The sequence below is a fragment of the Phascolarctos cinereus genome, unplaced genomic scaffold (assembly GCF_003287225.1).
Source record: "Phascolarctos cinereus isolate Bilbo 61053 unplaced genomic scaffold, phaCin_HiC Scaffold_7;HRSCAF=346, whole genome shotgun sequence".
Taxonomy (NCBI): domain Eukaryota; kingdom Metazoa; phylum Chordata; class Mammalia; order Diprotodontia; family Phascolarctidae; genus Phascolarctos; species Phascolarctos cinereus.
Window position 1 is genome coordinate 53,874,726 of NW_027556180.1, and position 19,999 is coordinate 53,894,724.

Sequence of the window (19,999 nt, forward strand, 5' to 3'; positions counted from 1 at the left end):
CTTAAAGGCAAGGACTATAACTTAATATTATTTGGATTACCCATAACATCTGTCACAGTGTTTCACATATTGTACAAGCACTCAAAAATACTTATTGAATGAATGAACATCACCTAAAAAGGCTAGGTGAGTAGATACAGAATTTGAGGGACGGATTAGTAAGGGAAGAAATATATTAAAGTTTTAGATTTATGTGTTATAAAGTACCACAGGTTGGAGACAGCATAAAGTGGCTACTTTATTATGCTTGCTTCGAGATACTAATCCCAAACTACTAAAAACATATACGGAACAAAGCCAATCAATCACCTCAAGAAACGTTTGTTTGAATCAGACCCCCTTGTGAATCCCTGAATTCTTTGGGAGAGATCAGTACAGTAACAACTAGTCTATGGAATGACAGACACAAAAGTACTTCATTTACCTTTTTCATGTTACCCCCAAGTGCAGGATAAGGAGGTTTGTTGACACGGCCCCATTCTACTGGGACTCGGGTCATTTCATACAGCTGAAAGATCACTAAACCATCAGCAAGGTCACTAGGAACAATATGAATAAACAGGAAATGTTCATATTCAAGGTTAAAATTCATTCCAAGTAAGCTTCACCTATAACCAAAAATTACTATAACCCAGTTTCCTAATGCTCAGAATACTGTAGGAATATCACACTAACTCGACAGATGTTAGCTATTCACGATGAGTTATGAGGAGAACATGGAACACGTTTCACGAACCAAAAACTTTTAAGGTACAAATAGTACTTTAATGGTTCTGTGATCTTATTAGTATGAGTATGCCCTCCAAGGGTTCAGACGGTAATCCAGCCCCAACTCAAGCTGTACAATATTTTCTCATGTCCCCCATTAAATCCTCAAAGAAGACTGATTCAACGTCTTGGAGACCTCCTTCTTGTATTTAACATTTCATGGGTGATTTTAAAAGGACTTTACTGATGAGCTCAGAGAATGTTCTTCAATGTAGTCAATTCTCAATTTTCTATTCTAAGAGAATGAAGCAATAGCAATTGATCTAAAACAAATATTTGAGGATATATCATTTTCCCCAGTATTTACCTCTTTAATTATATTTGCTTAGACTAATATTAATTTAAAGGATATTAATATTAATTAAATAGTTAATTTAAGGGATTAATTTGTATCAACAAGAGGATGTTCTGGCATATTTGTGCATAGTCTCACATTCTGAATAGACCTCTCAGTGAATGCAGGTCTAAATTCCCTGCATGACATTACATGCACATGTCACAATAGTACATATATATCTATACAAGTAAATATGCATAAAAAGGAATTCAATAAATAACATCAATAAATTTACATAATAGCAGAACATCCATATATAGCAGCATATGTGCAGACAAACCAAAAAATTATGCATAGCTAACAGGCAAATATATTTGAGGCACATAAATAAGCAATAATCACCACATATATCAATGAACATAAGTAATCAGGCTGTGTCTGTAACCACTTCTGCAGTTTTTACTGTAATAACCTAAATAAGTCTGGTCACTGGCCAAATAAACCTATGTGTCTTGAGACCAGCTAACCCAGCTGTTCTATACCTAAGGTAGTTGACAGTATGGGCTGATCATAGGCCTTTTTAAAAACTGTAATCCTACCTCCTTAAGCCTGCATTTGTGGAGGGTCCAGGCTGGCTAGCAATGTTACAGTACTCTGTGGAGATTCTTGGTGCCCTAGGAGTTTCTACAGCTGAAGTTCTAGACAGGAAAAATATTGCCTCTGAGTTCAATCTCTACCTTCCCCCTCACTTAAACTGGCTGTCAGGTTTACAGTATACCAAATCTTCCCTTGAAATTTCTATTTCTGAACCATTGTCTGGTTCAGTCTCTAAAAAATTAGTAGATGGTCTCTGTTGCACTGAAGTAAATGCCCATGAATTTTTTTCCGTTTTATTATGGAGTCCAAGTAATTCTTTATTAGGCAATAAGTGGTAGTGATGAATTATTTTTAGAGAGGATCTGAGGCTATGTTATAAATGAAATAGTTTTCCAGTCTCTCTACAACTAGGTATGGAGTAGTTTTCTGCCAACTGATGTGTCACATGAAGCCCAAGATTTCTTAGTAAAACTGTCTCCTTGATTAAGGTCTTGACAATAAACTCAGGCATTACACCATGGATTGCTTCTGTCAGCACTCTTCTAAACTGAAGGTGCTAAGTGGTAAGCTCTTTTCACTTTTCCTCTAAGATTACATCTATAGTTTTTCCAGCTTGAGATGCTCCAAAACACAAGTCAATGTGTAGGCATGATTGTCACCCAAACCTTAGCAAGTATAGTATAAAATTGGCAGTATCATCCTGGTAGAATTGGCATTCCCGTACCAGAAAATGCCGGTGCTGTATGTTGTCTCTGCAGAGATTTCTGTTCTGATCTCGGTGTCCCCAACATGTTTAGGAATGTGCAATCATATCAGTTACACCATGGATCCCCTTGAGGGTGGAAAAGTATAGTTCTAGACTTTGATCTAGCCAAAGCTAGCATCTCTTTTGAGACAAAAGGCAAGAGGGGTACAGAAGCAGACAGTGTGGGAATGGGGGAGTATGATAGTGAAGGGAGATAGGCACCATGAGGAAGAGGATGGGGAAGATGAATCACTTACATATCCGTGGACTAGAGTTGTGAGCATTCGAGCAAGAGGAAACCTTAGGAATTGGAATAGTGTTGGTGGGGAGGGAAAGGGCAAGAGCTTGAAGATCTCTTTTTGATATGTCCCTTTTTGGAGGAACAGACCAACTCTTATCTGTGCCACCTTGGGATTAGTTCTCTAACATATCCAAATCAACTCAAAGTTATTGGTAAAACTTTAAAGTTAACATGTCCGTGTCATGTAAAAGTTATCAGCACCATTTTGATATTCTGCTGGTCTGGAACTATAGAGGTCTGGAATTTGTCTGGAATTTATGTATCATAGCACCAGAACCCTGACAGCAGTACCTACATGGCTTCTTCTGATTCAGCACATATTATTACCAGGATGTGAATTTTGGTTACTATATGATACAGTTTGTAAATTATTCTTCTTTGATCTTTGGGATGGTTTGTATGTCAGGTTCCCCTTTGTAATCTTATTTCCTGCTATTGCCCCTTTATACTGACTACTTATAAATTTACTTACTCTACTGACTAGCAAAGAGGGATGGAACAAGATACAATTTGAACACATGATGCATAGGGGCTGCTGTGCTGTGACAACACTGACCAGTAGGTATTTAAGATGATTTCTAAGATCAACCATCATAGATAAAGGTATCTTCCTAGATAACCCCTAGGTTGATTGGGAATTGGATTTTATCCTATGGGTTCATTCATGAGCACATCTCATTCATGTAGTGAGAACATACCTGTCCTTTGCCGAGATTTTTGACTCAATCCATTCTTCCAAGACTGGAGAATCAACAACTGCTTCAGGGGCTGCTTACAAGGTGCCTTCATGATGTTCATGGTTACCATTTGCCTCTAGTATCCTGTATTCCTCTGCACAGGTTGCATGGATAGTCAAAGTATGCAGTGATTGGGTTCAAGCTTGCTGTTTTCAGTACCTTGCTAGTATCTTGAACAGACTGGAATTGGTTCCAATCAGAGCTAACATACAGATGCTCTAAGGGTCCAGCCATGGTGTCTTCTTTCCCACTGACACCAATAACTTCATTAGCAAATTCCAATCTTACTCTGATTTAGCTCAGATATGGGTAGCATTTGTCACCCATTCCTCCAAGTTGTTCCAAAGCACGCAATGAAATTTGTGAAATACCTCTTATAAATGACTGAATAACAATGGCCACTTTTCCATGTTTGTCTACTTGCTATACAAGAGAACAGGGCTTTCTGCATCCTTAGTCTTCACTGTTCCAGCACATCCTCTACTTGCGTGGCTATCAAAATGGTCTTCCCAAAGAACATATCCCCCTCTCATTCAGTAAGCTCCACTAGTTCCCTATTGCTACCTCCAAGGTCAAATATAAAATCTGGTTTGGTTTTTAAAGCTTTTCATAACCTGACCCCTTCCTACTTTCCTAATACTCTTTCCTCCTCCCCATATATTCTACAATCCTGTGACTCATTACTGTTCCTCACACAAGACATTTCATCTCCTGACTTGGTTCATTTTTTATTGACTATGGAATGCTGTCCCTTCTCCCCTCTGTCTCTTGAATTCCCCAGCCTCCTTCAAATCTCACCTAAAATCCCATCTTATTCAGAACTCTTTCCCAATCTCCCTTAATGCCACTGCCTTCCCTCTGAGATGTCCTCCAATTTATCTTGTATATATCTTATTGGTACATAGTTGTTTGCAGGCTGTCTCCCCCACTGGAATGTGAGCTCCTTGAGGGCAGGGATAATTTTTGCCTTTCTTTGAATCCCCAGTACTTAGCATAGTGTCTGGCATGTAGCAAGTGCTTAATAATGCTTGTTGACATCACCATCACTGCTTTTGGAATCTTGTGAATCCAGGTGGAATAGACCCATGTGCAATTAATGAAGAAGTCAAATACACTTTTAGGGGGACCAGGGTGTGTTCTTTTCCTGGCACTGTCTTCCTTCCCCAGTGGTGGTCATATTGTACCAAAGCTGCATTCTCTTCCCATGTGGATCCAACTTGCATGTGTCCATCTTCTCAGCAGTTTATCTGCCTTGCCCATCCTTCTTTTGTGATTAGGTTCTGGGCTTTCAAGAACCACTCTCTTACAACTACTTCAATAACCCTAGATAATTTAGTGTAGCTAATCCTTTCAGGAAGCAATAATTGTGTCTGAGAATTAAGATTTCCATTAATACTTACAAAAGGTTTTGAACCAATTAGTTATTGATGAATTCAGGTAATTAAGTCCTGATTGTTTCAAAGATAATAGCTGACAAAGTTCAAATGAAATAGCTGTATTTTTAAAAAGACAAGTTGGTAGAATCTATAATAAAAGAAAGTAGAGGATTTTTTTTATCCACCCACCTCTGGGAGGAGATATTGGAGAAAGTCTTTTACAGACACAAGGGGAAGAATTTAGAACAATGTTTTTGAGTTCTGTCAATATTAATGCATCATTATAATTTTCAATACAAATTATAAAATAAATCACTCAAGTTATTTGGGGAAAAAACTGAAATCATGCCCAGAAGCATTATGAGTTGGCATTTCAGAAGATCCCCGATTTCACTGGTATGCTCTGTCCCTTCACTGGTGAAGATCATGACATAGTTAGCAATTTCATGATTTGTCATGTCCAAAATCTTCACCACCAGGCAGTCACTCTTGGCAATAAGCCTCTCTGAACCTTACCAGGTTGACCCTCAGATGAGAGACACAGAGCCTGTCTTTAGGCATGATATAAATATATATATTAATATATGTATGTACGAGTGTATATATTCTTGACTCTCCAAAGACCCAAGGGAGAAGTTACATGTTAGAAAAAAGTCAACAGGGATTACAGTATAAATACACTATACATAGAAGTGCAGGAATGATTTTGGGGGGAAATATCTCTTCTCCCCCTCCCAAAAAAACCCTTTTATAACACTATAACTTGGCAGATTTTGGAATATTGATAAGCATTTGTAAAATATAACTACATTCTTTTAATCAGTACAATTGAAAGTCAAAATCAATTGCTTATTTCTTGGTGAGCAATTCAAATAAGGCAGAAAGATTACTTTTACTAAAATGCTTGTTTATGTGAGCATTTGAAATCAAATTTTAACTAGCTAATTCTACAATTTCATTTTAATTTCCCTCTTAAATCTGTTGCATTGCTGGGCATCATTCATTCCTTAATTCCATGTGCTGGCAAAATTCCTGATTTTAAAAAAATATTTATTTAAAAATTCAGGATTAGTCTTTAAAGTGTTTATCCTTAACAATAAAGATGGAAAGCAATCAAATATTTACCTGTACAAGTGATTAATATATGGAGTGACACCCAAAGAATTCATCCAGTTCCGGAATGTTCTCTCTTCTTTGCTTTCTCCTATAGTAGACATGAGTTTGTATTAATGATTTGGGGGTTGGGGGAGAGGCAAGAAAGACATACTATTCTTACACTTAAGCCAACTATATGTGATTAGTTGTGGTTCCTGTGCTGTATTTCCTTTAGAAAACAATTCCCATTTTGCAAATGGCAATCATTGCTGCGGAAGTCTTTATTTGCTTTCAGCACTGCTGAGCAGAAAGTGGGGCTCCTTTGAGGCTACACTATGGGTGACAGTTGATATTTTTAGACCTGTAGTTGGAATTCAGTTTGAGGGAGGGATTCTAAATATTAATAAGAATTTTTTCCATATTAAGTAGAAATAGAAAAGCTGTCATTTGCCCCCAAAAAATCAGTTTTTCAAAAGTGGCTTCTAAATGTATGTTCTTTAGTTTTGCACAGAGAAACTACTGTAGTATGTAAACTTATACCTTGTCTATGGCAAAAGAGGGAAGGGGAAGGAGAGTGAGAGCTAAGAGAAAATGCAAAATACAGTAAAAATGCACTGTTAAGCCAGGTGTTAAGAGACATAGCTGACATTTTGATACTTAGAGGCCACCTGTGTTCTGCCGGTAGTTCCTACTATAAATGTATCAGAGCTACAGCCTTCTCAAATGCTGCTTAATCATCTCCTGTAGCTAAGATTTACTTTCTACCACATTAAGCCTACAGCGTTGGAAATCACTTTAGATAAACACCCCTAAGTACCACTATCTGGCCTGTGGCTACCATGGCCTCCTTCAGGATTCCCACCATGGCAGTATTTATATCAGTCTAAGGAAGGTAACTCATAAGATCATATAAGTATGAAGGAATAATTAAATCTCTTAAGAAATGTAGTGGGATGCATCATGGGATTTCACTGTAGTGTTCTTTCTTTCTGTGCTTTCTAGATTATAACTAGACCTATGTACTTTAATTTAACTCACAATTGACTCTCTAGATTTATTTCTTGGTGACAGTATTCTATCATCCTAGTTTGAGTCAGTGAGTACTGGAATATCCTCGAATATCATTAATCACTTGAGTCAAATTGGCAATTGACAAGGAGGGAATTTGTATCATTCAGTACTCATAACCCACAGGCTAGCCCAGCTACACACTCTGTAAGGCCTCAGACAATCATGATTCTTTCAAGACTCTCAGGGGAACAAGTCCATAATAACAGGGCCAGTTTTTCCATTCCTTTTCATCACATAACCCCAGGGTACTTTCAGACCAAGTTCCCTCATCTCAGAATCAAAAGGGCCAATCAATCTAACTCACACATGACTGAACACTTCCTCAATTATATCCCCACTCAGTGGTTGTCCTTAGTTTGAAGACCTTGATTAAAGGTGAGTATTCTACCAAACAAGGCAACCTATGCTATTTTCAAATAGATCTAATTATTAGGAAATTTCTTCTTGCATTAAGCCTAAATCTATCTCTTTTCAATTTCTAGCCATTGTTTCTTGTTCTGTCCTCTGAGGCCAACAGGGCAAATCTAATCTCTCTTCCACATGACAGCCCTTGAAATATTTGATGACAGCTAATATATGTCCTCTGAGTCTTCTTTTCTCCAGGCCAAGCATGACTAGCTCTTTCAACCAATCCTTACTGACATGTTTTCAAGGATCTAACCCTTTACCATACTGGTAACCCTCCTTTGGATGCTTTTGGATGTCCTTCCTAAAATGTGGTACCCAAACTGAACATAATACTCCACATTTTGGCTCTCCAAAGTAGAGTACAGTGGGATCATAACTTCCGTTATCCTTGACACTCTGCTTCTCTTAATGTAACCTAAAATAAAATTAGGGTTTTTGGTTGCTATATCACATTGTTGATGTATATTGAACTTGTTTTCTACTAAAATCCATAGATTTCCTCAAATGAACTGCTATCTAGTCATCTCTACTCTTTTGTGAAATTGATATGTTGAAGCTAAATTTAAACTTCACTTTAATCCCTATTAAATCATATTCAGCTCAAAGTTCTTGCCTAGTTTGGATTCTGACTGTATCACCCAATGTGCTAATTATCCTTTCCAGTTTTGTGTCATCTGCAAATCCTAACTGACTTTATTCAAATTTTTGATAAAAATACTAAATGGTACCTGGTTAAGTACTAATCCCTGTGACACTCCACTAAGGACCTTTCTCCAAATTGACATTGAGTCATTACTTGAGTATTCTGAATATAGGATGCTCTCTAGGCAGCTCTAAAATGAAATACCAAGAGTAATCTCTAGAGCCATGTTGGTTCTGAGAGTCAGGGTAGGAATGAGAAAGAGGAAGGGAGGATTTGGAGACTAGCAGGCTCGATGGCTATTTCTGCTAATGAGAGGGAAAAGGCAAATAATACAGTGGGTTTTCAATGTTTTCAACATTAATTATATCCTTTCTTAGATTATTTTGCTTTTATTTCTACTACACTACACATGGCATCTATTAGGAAGATTATTCTTTTTTTTAAATTACTTCTCTGCTTCTCAATAGACATTTATAAAACATCAATTTTTTAAAAACTGAAATGCCTAAAATCCATACTTTCCTTTTTCCTAGCAACCATTTAACAATTCTAATTATAGATATGAAATGTTTTCAAAATAATAGTCATCAACAAATATAAATACCGAAATTAAAGCTCAGTGTGTGTGACTTGGACTTGCCTTTTTTCCCCAAAAAAATAACAGAATTAGAATCAGCAAATATAGCTGGAAGGGGCCTTAGAGATCATCTAATCTAATGCCCTCATTTTATCAATGAGGAAACTGAGACATAGTGAGCCCAAGGTCACATTTATATTAAAGTTTGGAGCCAAGATTCAAACCCAGGTCTCAATTCCAAGTTCTGATCCAATCTCTTGGACTTAAAAACTATTTAGGGAATAACTCTGAAGGTCAAAATATGAATTACACATTTTCATAATGTCATGGTTCCATTTTGATTTAAAATAATAATTACCAATAAACACCAAGCAGTCATGATGTCATAAACAATGGAAAATGTCCTCAGGTTGCTCTGACACTTTTATCAGCTTCAGATTTATCAGCTTCAGATTTCTTACTGATTTTTAAATCTGAGTGTTAGCAAGAACAGCATCAATTTAAAAATAAGTGATAGCTAGAAAGTAGATAAGTTCCATAATGGAGCATTTATTTATCAAACTCTTAGTTTTACCTGTAAATAAATGCTCAAAACTTGAGACATCATACAACGTATAAGAGTGACTGGTAAGCAAAATAAAAACATGTATTCTAGACTGGGAAGAATTTTCTAGATTGGAAGTAGAAATAAAGGACACTGTAGAAACTTTAGTGGTAGAAGGCAAAATATTCTTTTAATTTATTGTCCATCCCCTTTGATAGAACTCCTAGAATGCTAAATAGGCTTGTTACATTCTTATAGAGCCACAAAATAATGCAATATTATGGACATCTATCCAGAGATAATGAATGATGTAACTCATGTGAAGAGTAGCAATTCTTCAATAATTTTGTTATTCCCAACAAAGTTTCTCTCTGAACTTGGCCAATAAACAATTTTGCTTTGTTTAATAAGAAGGATCTAGGGCTTAATTGTACTTTGAAAGATTTCTTTGGGTTTTATTAAGATACTTTCCACTAAGATTATTAGGTGGTGATTATGTCTGAATTTGTGGGGAAAATACTGTTACCTGAACTCTACTTATTATATGGCAATGATAATATGGCAAAATTTTCATTTTAATAAATAGTACATAAAAACATAAATATCCAGAAAAAAGTCATCTAAGGTTCCTCTCTGTTCTAGATTCATGGTCCTAAATATAATGATTATAGAGTCAAATGATTATTTTTAAAGGAGTATATCAGGAGATATGTTCTAAGGCAACTGATAAATACTTCCAGCAGTATCATCTTACAATTGTACATGGCAAATACTAAAGGAAATATTCAGCAATACCATTCACACTGAAAAAAATCTACCAAATGCATGCTGAATACTATAGCAAAGGAATCCAAACAAGACAAAAGGAGATAAGAGCCAGCAAGTTCAAGAATGCACCTCTAACTAGCAAGAATTCAGGGGCTAAAAATAGCAGACCATTTTTAATATGCCATTCTAAACAAATGTCTTTTATTGTAAAACACAGGAATTGTGAAATTTGCCAGAGTTGTGAAAACCTAGCCTTCCTTAAAATTTTTTTCCCAATACTTCAGTTTAAATTTCCATTTTTTATGGAAACATCTTATGGAAATATGACATTGCTGCCATTTACATATGTATAATAAGGAAACATATTCTTTAACTTTGAAGCTATTTAAATATAAAAGAAATTACTGTGGTTGTCAATTGGCACAGCAGGTATAGTGGTAGAAATGAAAATTATTTATGGTAGTGATGGAGTGATGGAGGTTATAAAAGATAATAGAAGAGGGTGTATATTCTTGACTCTTGTCCTCATTACCAAAGTCAAGGGAGGAGTATATGTGAAAGGGAGAAGTCTGGGAACTTCAGTTTTCACTTTTCAGGAATGGAAGAGGCTGCCATTCTCTGACATAAACAAAAAGAAGGGTCATCATTAACAATGGTGACTTTTTCCAGAAACCCCATTGTAGCTGTCATATTTTTTTCTTTTAGATTCTTAAACTAATATGAATAGATCTATAAAGCATGAGAAAATAGGAGGGTAGACAGGACAGGAAAAATAGAGAGAGAATTTTTGTCTTTGTTGATTTTTATATTGCATGTTGCAAAATAGGGTACTGGCCTTTTCCTATATTGTATACAGTAAGATCCTTCAATAAGTAAGGGATAATTATATATTAAAAAATACAGTTTTGTAGAAGGATCAAAGTCAACTCTTCCAAAAAATAAGAAGCAGGAGAGGTTTGTGGATCTGTAGCACAAGTAAGTCAAAAAAGACTTAAAAACAAACTGTGAGGTCAAATTGTCAAAATAAGTATGTTTTAAATTGTAATATCCTACTACCCTAAAAAGAAAATCAGATGGTTAGTTTATATTATCAAAGATTAGCTTCAGGGACATAATTTAAACTACACTTTTGCTTCTCCATCATAAGTCATTCTTTCGGCATATTAAGACAAGGATAACACAGCATAAACAATGCAAAGAAGAAACACCAACCCAGAAGAAAAGAATAAATGGTAATAATAGAAAAAATTCAGAATAAATAAGTTTATGGATAGAAAAGTACTAAATACAGTACCTACATTAGGAGGGGTCAAATCTGCATTTCATGAAGCAAAACAGGAAAGTTATAAATTATGAGATAGATAATGACAGCTTATATATGATAAGACAATAAAGTAATGTGTTTCATTCCCTCCCACACACACCTAATTAAGACCACTGTAAAGAGAACTAATCTGGAGAAAAATGAAATTGCTCCTTAGTTTTAAAATTAAAAAAAAAATTCCATTCATGTCTTCTAATTGAAAACATATTACCCATATTAGCATGATTATATGTTATTATTTAATGGATTTTTTTTTTAGCATATAGGGGTTTTCACCAAGCTAATAACAGCTGGGGAAATTCTAGGGTTTGGTTTTGTTTTTTTTTTTACCCCAGTGTTTTCCTTTATCCAACACTCGCTGAATTCTAATCCATTAACATATACATATGCATAAACACATGTGTACACATACACAAATACACACATACACAAAATGATTTCTTGGATTATCCTCTCACTCTTGCTATCCTTGATTGTTGCAGTGAGCCAGCACAGTGTTCTGAACAGAGCACGACAATTTAAGATTGAAAGAACTCACCTTCTAACAAATTTATATCAATGTCGTTATTCTCAGGCTTGTGCAGACATGGGTACGTATTAAACAGATTTGCTACGAAAGCTAAATTAAGTTTAGGATTTCCAGAAACCACATCTGCAGGAGAAACAAATTGCCTACAGCCCAGTTTGTCAGCTTCTTGAAGCATCAGGTCAGCTCTCTTCAGATCATTTTTCTCCTGTGAAGGAATGAATGAATGAATGTGAAAAAAAAACATTTATTGAGCATTTTCTATATACTTGTGAATGATGCTGAGTGTCAGCAACAACAGCATGATTTTTTTAAAAAATAATATCTGGGAAGTAAAACAGGTTTATCTAATAGTATTCTCTAAAGTATACATTGAAACCAAAAAACTCTCAAAAGCTAATTCCAAAATTTTTTTAGCTTATTCATACTGTACATAAACATTCTTCTGCAAATATATCTGATGACAGCTTGACTTAACAAAAGCATAGAGTCTCCAGGAATTTCTAACTCTGGCTGTAATTATTCTAAGTCTGTAAGAAGCAGGGATTAAATGTGACTTATTCAATGTACTATATTAGAACAAAAATAACACCTTACATTTGTGCAACACCTTACAAATGTTTTAATATTTATTACGTCTTTTGATTCTCACAACAAGCCAAAGTGTTTAGGCAAAGCAAGCATTTTTCTCATTTTGCAGATTAGGAAACAGGGTCTGAGAGGTTAAATGTGTAAGGTAGCTTCTTAAGTGAACACACACAATCAGACCTAGATCTCAGATCTGACTCCTGGTCCAATGTTCACTCCAATGAGCCATGTTGACAATAGACAAGAGAATTGTCAGATAATTACTGCCTATATAAGAGACATCTATAGATGGACTGGCTCATGAGCTAGCATTCAACCTAGTCTAGATTTAGTTCAAACTGTAGAAATTGTCCTAAAAGGATGAAATAGTCATTAAAATAGTATGTTGTCATAAGAAATTTATGAAAATGAGGCTAGTGTCAGAATTAAATTATTTATTATGTCTTAATATATGAAATAACTTCAGGAAATAAAGTCTTAAGTTTCCATATTTTATCTCCAACTAGATAGTGTGTATAAAAGAAACCTTAAAATATCGCATAAATATCAGATAGTTCTTATTAATTTTACTCATTCATCATTGTTCATCTTAGGCTCAGAAATTAATTCCTTCTTCTCTTATCTAAAAACTAACCTATTGCATTAAAAGTATCACCATCTTTTCATACAGAAAGGTGATACCACTCACTCCATGCATAGCTAACAATATACTTTGGCTTTTTCTCCAAATAATAGCCACTCAATAAATAACTATTTGTCTTAATCACACTTCTCAACCCCCTGACCCCTTCTAGGTTTCCTGTCTCAAGAAAAAACAATGTTTGGGATGAGAATAAAAAATAGGGACTACATGAAGGGACTGCATCAGGGCCAATTAAACATACTAGCAAAGAGCCAAGGCTTTCAACAACATAATTTCCAAATTATTTTACATAAATTTAATACTATGTTCTCAAACTGTTCATTACAACCATTCAAGATAAAATCAATAAAAGTAATAAAATGATTAGCACTGGCTTTCTTCAAGTCTCAATTAAAATTCTACCTTCTGCAAGAAGCCTGTCTTACCCCAACCCAACAACTTCAGCAAAGTTGTAGCATATAAAATAAACTCACATAAATCATCAGCATTTCTATATGTTACCAACAAAGTCCAGCAGGAAGAGATAGAGAAATTCTACTTAAAATAACTGCAGACAATATAAAATACTTGGGAGTCTACCTACCAAGACAAACCCAAAGCCTATATGAACACAATTACAAAACACTTTTCACACAAAGAAAGACAGATCTAAACAACTAGAGAAATACTAATTGCTCATGGGTAGGCTGAGACAAAATAATAAAAATGGCAATTCTACCTAAGTTAATTTGCTTACTCAGTGTCATGCCAATCAAATTACCAAAGAATTATTTTATAAAACTAGAAAAATAATAATATTCATCTGGGAGAACAATAGGGCAAGAATGTCAAAGGAATCCAAAAAAAAAACTGAAGGAAGGCAGCCCAACAGTACCAGATTTCAAATGAAATCAAAAATTGGTAAGCATCAAAACAATCTGGTACTAGCTAAGAAATATAATGGTAGATTAATGGAATAAATTAGGTACACAATACATAGCAGTAAATGACCCCAGTAATCTAGTATTTGATAAACCCAAAGATCCAGGCTGATGGGATATGAACTCAACATTTGACAATTGCCAGAAAAACTATAAAGCAGTTTGGCAAAACTAAGCATTGACAATATCTCATACCATATATACCAAATCAGGTCAAAACAGATAAAGGATTTTGACACAAAGGGTGATATCATCAGTAAATTAGGGAAGCATGGAAAAATGTACCTGTCAGATCTATGGACAAAGGAAGAGGTTATGACCAAACAAGAGGTAGAGAGGATCACAGGAAATAAAATGGATAATTTTGATTACATGAAATTAAAAAGGGTTTGCACAAACAGAACTAATGCAGCCAAAATTAGAAAGAGAGCAAGAAACTTGGAAAAAAATACATCAAGTTTTTCAGATAAAGGCCTCCTTGTTCAAATAGATAGGGAACTGAGCCAAACATTCTCCAGTTGATAAGTGGTCAAAGGGATATTAACAGGCAGTTTCAGAAGAAGAAATCAAAGCTATCAACAGTCAGGTGAAAAAATGCTCTAAATCACTGTTGATTAGAGAAATTAAAACACTCTGAGATAACTACCTCACACCTATCAGATTGGCTAACATGAGAGAAAAGGAAAATGACAAATGTTGTAGGGGGTATGGAAAAATTGGGATACTAATGCATTCTTGATGGAGTTGTGAATGATTCAACCATTCTGGAGAACAATATCGAACTATGCCCAAAATGGTATAAAACTGTCCATACCCTTTGCCCAGAAGTACCACTACTAGGTCTGTATCCCAAAGAGGTCAAGGAAAAGAGAAAAGGACCTATTTGTATAAAAAAAAATTATAGCATATCTTTTTTTGTGGTGTCAAAGAATCAGAAATTAAGGGGATGCCCATCAATTGGAGGATGGCTGAACAAACTGTGTTATATGACTATGATTGAATACTCTTCTGCTATAAGAAATGATGAGTGATGGTTCCAGAAATACCTGGAAATACTTAATGAATTGATGCAAAACGATGTGAGCAGAACCAGGAGAACGCTGTACACAGTAACAGCAACATTGTAATAGTGTTCAACTCTGAAACATTTAGCTACTCCCATCAAGACCACGACCCAAGACAATTCCAAAGGTCCAATGATGAAAAATGTCAGCCACCTTCAGAGAGAACTGATGAACTCTGAGTGCAGACTGAAGCATCCTTTTCTTTACTTTCTTTATTTTTCTTGTTTTATTTTTTATCTGTTTTCTTTTGCAGCATGGCTAACATGGAAATGTTCTGCATGACTTCACAAGAGATATCAAATTGCTTGCCTTTTCAAGGAAAGGGGGGTGGGATGGGAGGGAGAGAATTTGGAACTCAAAATTAAAAAAAAATAAAAACTTGAAAAAATTTTACATGTAATTGGAAAATATTTAATAAAAAAGTTTTAAAAAATCTTAATACCTTCTCTCTGAGATTATCTCCAATTTATCTTGTATATATCTTGCTTGTACATAGTTCTTTATATGTTTTCTCTCCCATTAAATCTTGAGTTCCTTGAAAACATGGATTGCTTTTGACTTTCTTTTCATCCCCAGCACTTAGCATAGTTCCTTGCACATAGTGTGTACTTAATAGCCTAGGAAATGTCTTGTTTGCAGCCCCAGCCCTAAAAGCTATTTAAAAGTTTATAAAATGCTTCATAAACATATCATTTTATCCTTACAACAACTCTGGGAGGTAGTTGCTATTATTATCCTCATTTTATAGATGAGGAAATGGAGACAGATAGAGGTTAAGTGGGTTGCCCAGGGTCACACAGCTTATATGTATCTAAAGCTGTACTTTAACTCAGTTCTTCCTGACTCCAGGTCTAGCACTCTGTCCACTAGACCACCTCATTTCCTACAGCTAATAAAGCTGCTTCTCAAGTGAGAGAGTGAAGAAGGATGTTGCTGGATTCTGCCTACCCTCACTTAAAGCCCAGAGTGATATGTATGATGATGCTTCATACAATATGCTATGTTGGAGGCTTGGAGCAAGGAGCATGTGTCTGTCCTCTGTCCTCCCTAAACAAGACAAAACACGAGATATTTGTTCCTGTTTCTTAAAATTTCAGTATATAAAACAGCATACAAATTCACAAAGTAATGTGCAAGGGCAGGACAGCTGGTGAACAACTAGATGCCTTTCCTCTAACACAGCATTAGAGAAGAAAGACCCCTCTTTAACTCCTAGTTTATTTTTTTAAATTATTATTTTTAGGCAGTTGGGGTTAAGTGACTTGCCCAGGGTCACACAGCTAGTAAGTGTCAAGTGTTTGGTCTGAGGCCAGATTTGAACTCAGGTCCTCCCGACTCCAGGGCCAGTGCTCTATCCACTGCCCCACCTAGCTGCCCCTCCTACTTACTTTTCATCAGAGAAATATTGATGGGTATAGATTCCAGATTCTATCATGGCCAAGATTCCTCTCTGACCCTTCCTCAATCACAACAGCCACAGGGTCTAGATATGGTAGATGACTTGATCTGAGCACATTCTAGGCTCCTAAAGACACAAGCACATCTTAATTCGATTTAATAAATATTTATTAAGCACCACACCTCCTGCATGCAAGGCACTCTTAAGTACACCGTAAGAGAATTTTTTTCTTAGCTCTCACTAAGTTATATAAGAGCTCAGTTGTTCTATCATAGCCGGAAAAAGGATCGAAAAGTACCCTGTTCTTGATGGAACACTGAGAAAAGAGTCTGTTGGGCACAAACAAGGACTTTTTGCTCATCATCCTTCAAGTCATTAATTTTAATCTATTTTTTTCAAATCTCTGGAAATTTCTACAGTTACTTAGCTGACCAGAAATAGGTCAACCACCAAGATGAATCTATAGATAAGAGTGAATCTATAAATGAGGAAGAATTCATGCCACTGTTTCCTCCTTGGTAAAATCTATTTCCTTTTGTGATTCTGATTTTCATTTCTGTGATGCAAATGGGCAGGAAATCTGGCTCAGCAGCAGCCTTACCAACAAGTGAATTTGTCCCTTATGTAGCGATAGCTACGACTGAACTTCTGAACCCCAATCTATATGTCAAGGCTCTGGGATTTTGTCAGACTGAGAACTTCTTTTGGCAAGGGAGATCATAACCAGCCTATAACTTATTAGGTTGGCTGAGTTTCAGAGAGTTTCTGAGGTTCAGAGAGGTTTGACAAAGGTTTCAGAGGCTTTCTAGAAAGTGTGAGAGGAAGGATTTGAACCCAGGTTAGGGCTTCCTGATGTTAAATTTGAAATCCTGTAATATTTCCAACATCCAGCAAAAGGTCCTTGAAGGCATCAGATTTACTAAAGGATTGAGGTTCACTCCTTCACTGCTCCCAGCCTCAGCTACCCATATATCACCATACTCATGCTACCTGGCCATAAATGGCTCTAGAATACTATACTTACATTAAATCCTGAAAGATCAATGGTAATAGAAAGTTTGTCATCTCTGTCTCCTTTGGGGGCAATCTGATTAAGCAGATGAAAGTAGGCCCTGGAATCCTATAAGGAAAAAAATCAAATCAATTTGTAAGATTCAGTTTTTTACAAAAGTGTTAAAATTGTAGACATAATTCCCTTCTAAAAGGACAACATAACTGATCAAACCTCATAGGGTTGTTGAGAGGTTCAAATGACATACATGTAAAGTGTTTAGCACAATGCCTGGCACATAGCAGGTGCCATACAAACGATATTGTTGTTCTTGTTGTTATTGCTGGAAGTGACCTACAAAAGCCCAATTCAAGTTTAGGACCTTTGGGAATAACTGAATTAAAGATTGGTTTAATGAAAAAAAAAAAGAAAATTCAATTCAATTCCACAAATATAATAATGGACATTTATAAGCATTTTAAATACAGTCCTTTACAGATAATCTCATTTAATACTCCCAGCAACTCTATAACGTAGGTTGTTCTAGTTGGATCTCTATTTTTGCAGACAAAGAAACTAAAGCTCAGAGAGAGGTTAGATGTCTTGCCTAAATTCCCATAGCTAGTAGGCAACAGAAGCAGAATTTGAACCCAGGTCTTCCCAACTCCAAGACAATTAAGCCATGTTATCTCTTTTGAAGCACCTACTTCATACAAGGTTTTGTGTTAGATGCTAGGGATACAGATTTACTTCCACTTGACCCACCAGGCACAGGTATGAAGGAGACAAAGACTTCCTGACCCCAAGGAGCTTCCTGAGGGAAAATACCAGGTTTGCAGAAAAACAGACACAAACCAGAGAGACTTAACTAAACATCAGGAAAGGCCCCTTGAAGGAGGCAATATGACCTCTACACAAACAGAGGCAGGGATCCTATGTGTTAGAGGTGAGAGAACATTCCAGGCCGGGGGAACAGTCTGTGAAGAGGTGAAGAAGGAACACTGTGTGTGAGAGACAGCAAGAGATCACTTCAGCTGTACTGAAGGGAACATGAAGGTGAGTGATGGATAATCTACCTAGAAAGGAAAGTTGGGCCAGATTGTCAAGGCTTCAAACAGAGAAGTTTGCATTTATCCTAGGGGAAACAGAATCACTGAGGCTTTTTGAGCAGAAGGAGGTGGTCAGATGTGTGCTTTAGGAATATCAATTTGGCAGCTAGTGGAGGGCAGAGACTGAGTGCAGAGAGACTGATTAGGAGGCTATTCCAATAATCCAGGTGAGAGGTACTAAGAGCCCAAACTGGGTTGCCATATAAGTGGAGAAAAAGAGTGACTTTAACAGATGCTTTGGAGATAATATCAACAGAATTTAGTAACAGGCTGAACATAGCGGGAGCGAGTAAAAATGAAGAGTCAGAAATAACTCTGAGGTTGAAAACTTTGGTGATTTCAAGGCTGGTGGCACCCTCAACCGAAACAGGGAAGTTTGGAGGAGCTTCATGGCACAGAGGGGTGGACAGGTAACGAATTCTGTTTTGGACATATTAAGATTAAGATGGCTATGGATCCAGGTAGAAGTGCCACCTGGATGTGCAGTTAGTGGTGTGGGATTAGAGCTTAGGAGTTGTCTGTGTGGAGATGATAACCGAACCTATAGGAGCTGAAAAGACTACAGAAAGACTGTGAAAAGAGAGAAAGAGCCTGAGACAGAGTCAGGGGCCCCAGAGATTAAAAATCAGCACAGATACTGTCCTCAAGGACCTTACAAACAAATACAAGAATAACAGGCAACCAAATAACAATGATTACAAGTGAAAGTGCTGTTGTCCAGTCATTTCAGTGGTGTTTGACTCTACATAACCCCATTTTGGGATTTTCCTGACAGAGATACTAGAGTGGTGGTTTGCTATCTACTTCTCCAACTCAATTCAGGGATGAGGAACGGAGGCAAACAGGATTAAGTGACTTGCCCAGCGTTACACAGCTAGGAAGTGTCTGAGGCCAGATTTGAACTCATTAAGACGAGTCTTCCCGTTTCTAAGCCAGGTGCTCTACCCACTGCGCCTCCTAGCTACCCATACAAGCAAAAGTGAGACACATGCAAATGAGAGGTCCAGGGAAAATGCTATTTAAAAAAAAAACAGAGGAGAAAGGTCACTTTAAATAGGGGGAGAAGGAAGGAGAGGGAAAAAAAAAAAGGAAACTTGTCATGAAAATCTTCATTGACTCTAGAGCACCTAATTTGGGCCTTAAAGGGGGTGAGAGTACTAAAAGGAGGCAGGGGGGTAAAATTCACCTGAGACACAGAAGAAAATAGTTTGATCAAAGGCAGTGAGAAATGAGAGAGATAGAATGAGAATTGTAGATGGAGAGAGGCCTGGGATGTTAAGGGAATGAGAAAAAGGTGGAAAGGGTAAATTGAGTCAAGGTTATGGAGGGTCTTCATTTTGAAGAGTAGGAGTTTATACTTCATTCAGAAGACATTGACTGGAAAGGTCCTGGAGGTTTTTTGAGTAAAGGAATGGAATAAACAGATGAGTGCATCAGGATGACTATTTAAGACAACCTGTGAAGGATGGAATCCTAGACTCAGACTCAAATCAGGGGAAAATCATATCTTTTATCTTCAAGCACATAC

The 19,999-nt window shown here is 36.5% G+C and overlaps 1 protein-coding gene across 2 annotated transcripts in view; it reads right to left on the minus strand.

Annotated features, from left to right (window-relative positions):
- Positions 1-19,999, minus strand: part of PLS1 (plastin 1) — a 149,757-nt gene that overhangs the window by 11,384 nt on the left and 118,374 nt on the right. For both annotated transcript variants that reach the window (XM_020970958.2, XM_020970959.2), the window contains exons 9-12: positions 17,396-17,491; positions 11,770-11,965; positions 5,927-6,005; positions 425-539 (exon numbers count right to left, since the gene is read on the minus strand). In XM_020970958.2, coding sequence (XP_020826617.1) covers positions 425-539; positions 5,927-6,005; positions 11,770-11,965; positions 17,396-17,491 — 486 coding nt within the window. The remainder of the gene's footprint in view (positions 1-424; positions 540-5,926; positions 6,006-11,769; positions 11,966-17,395; positions 17,492-19,999) is intronic.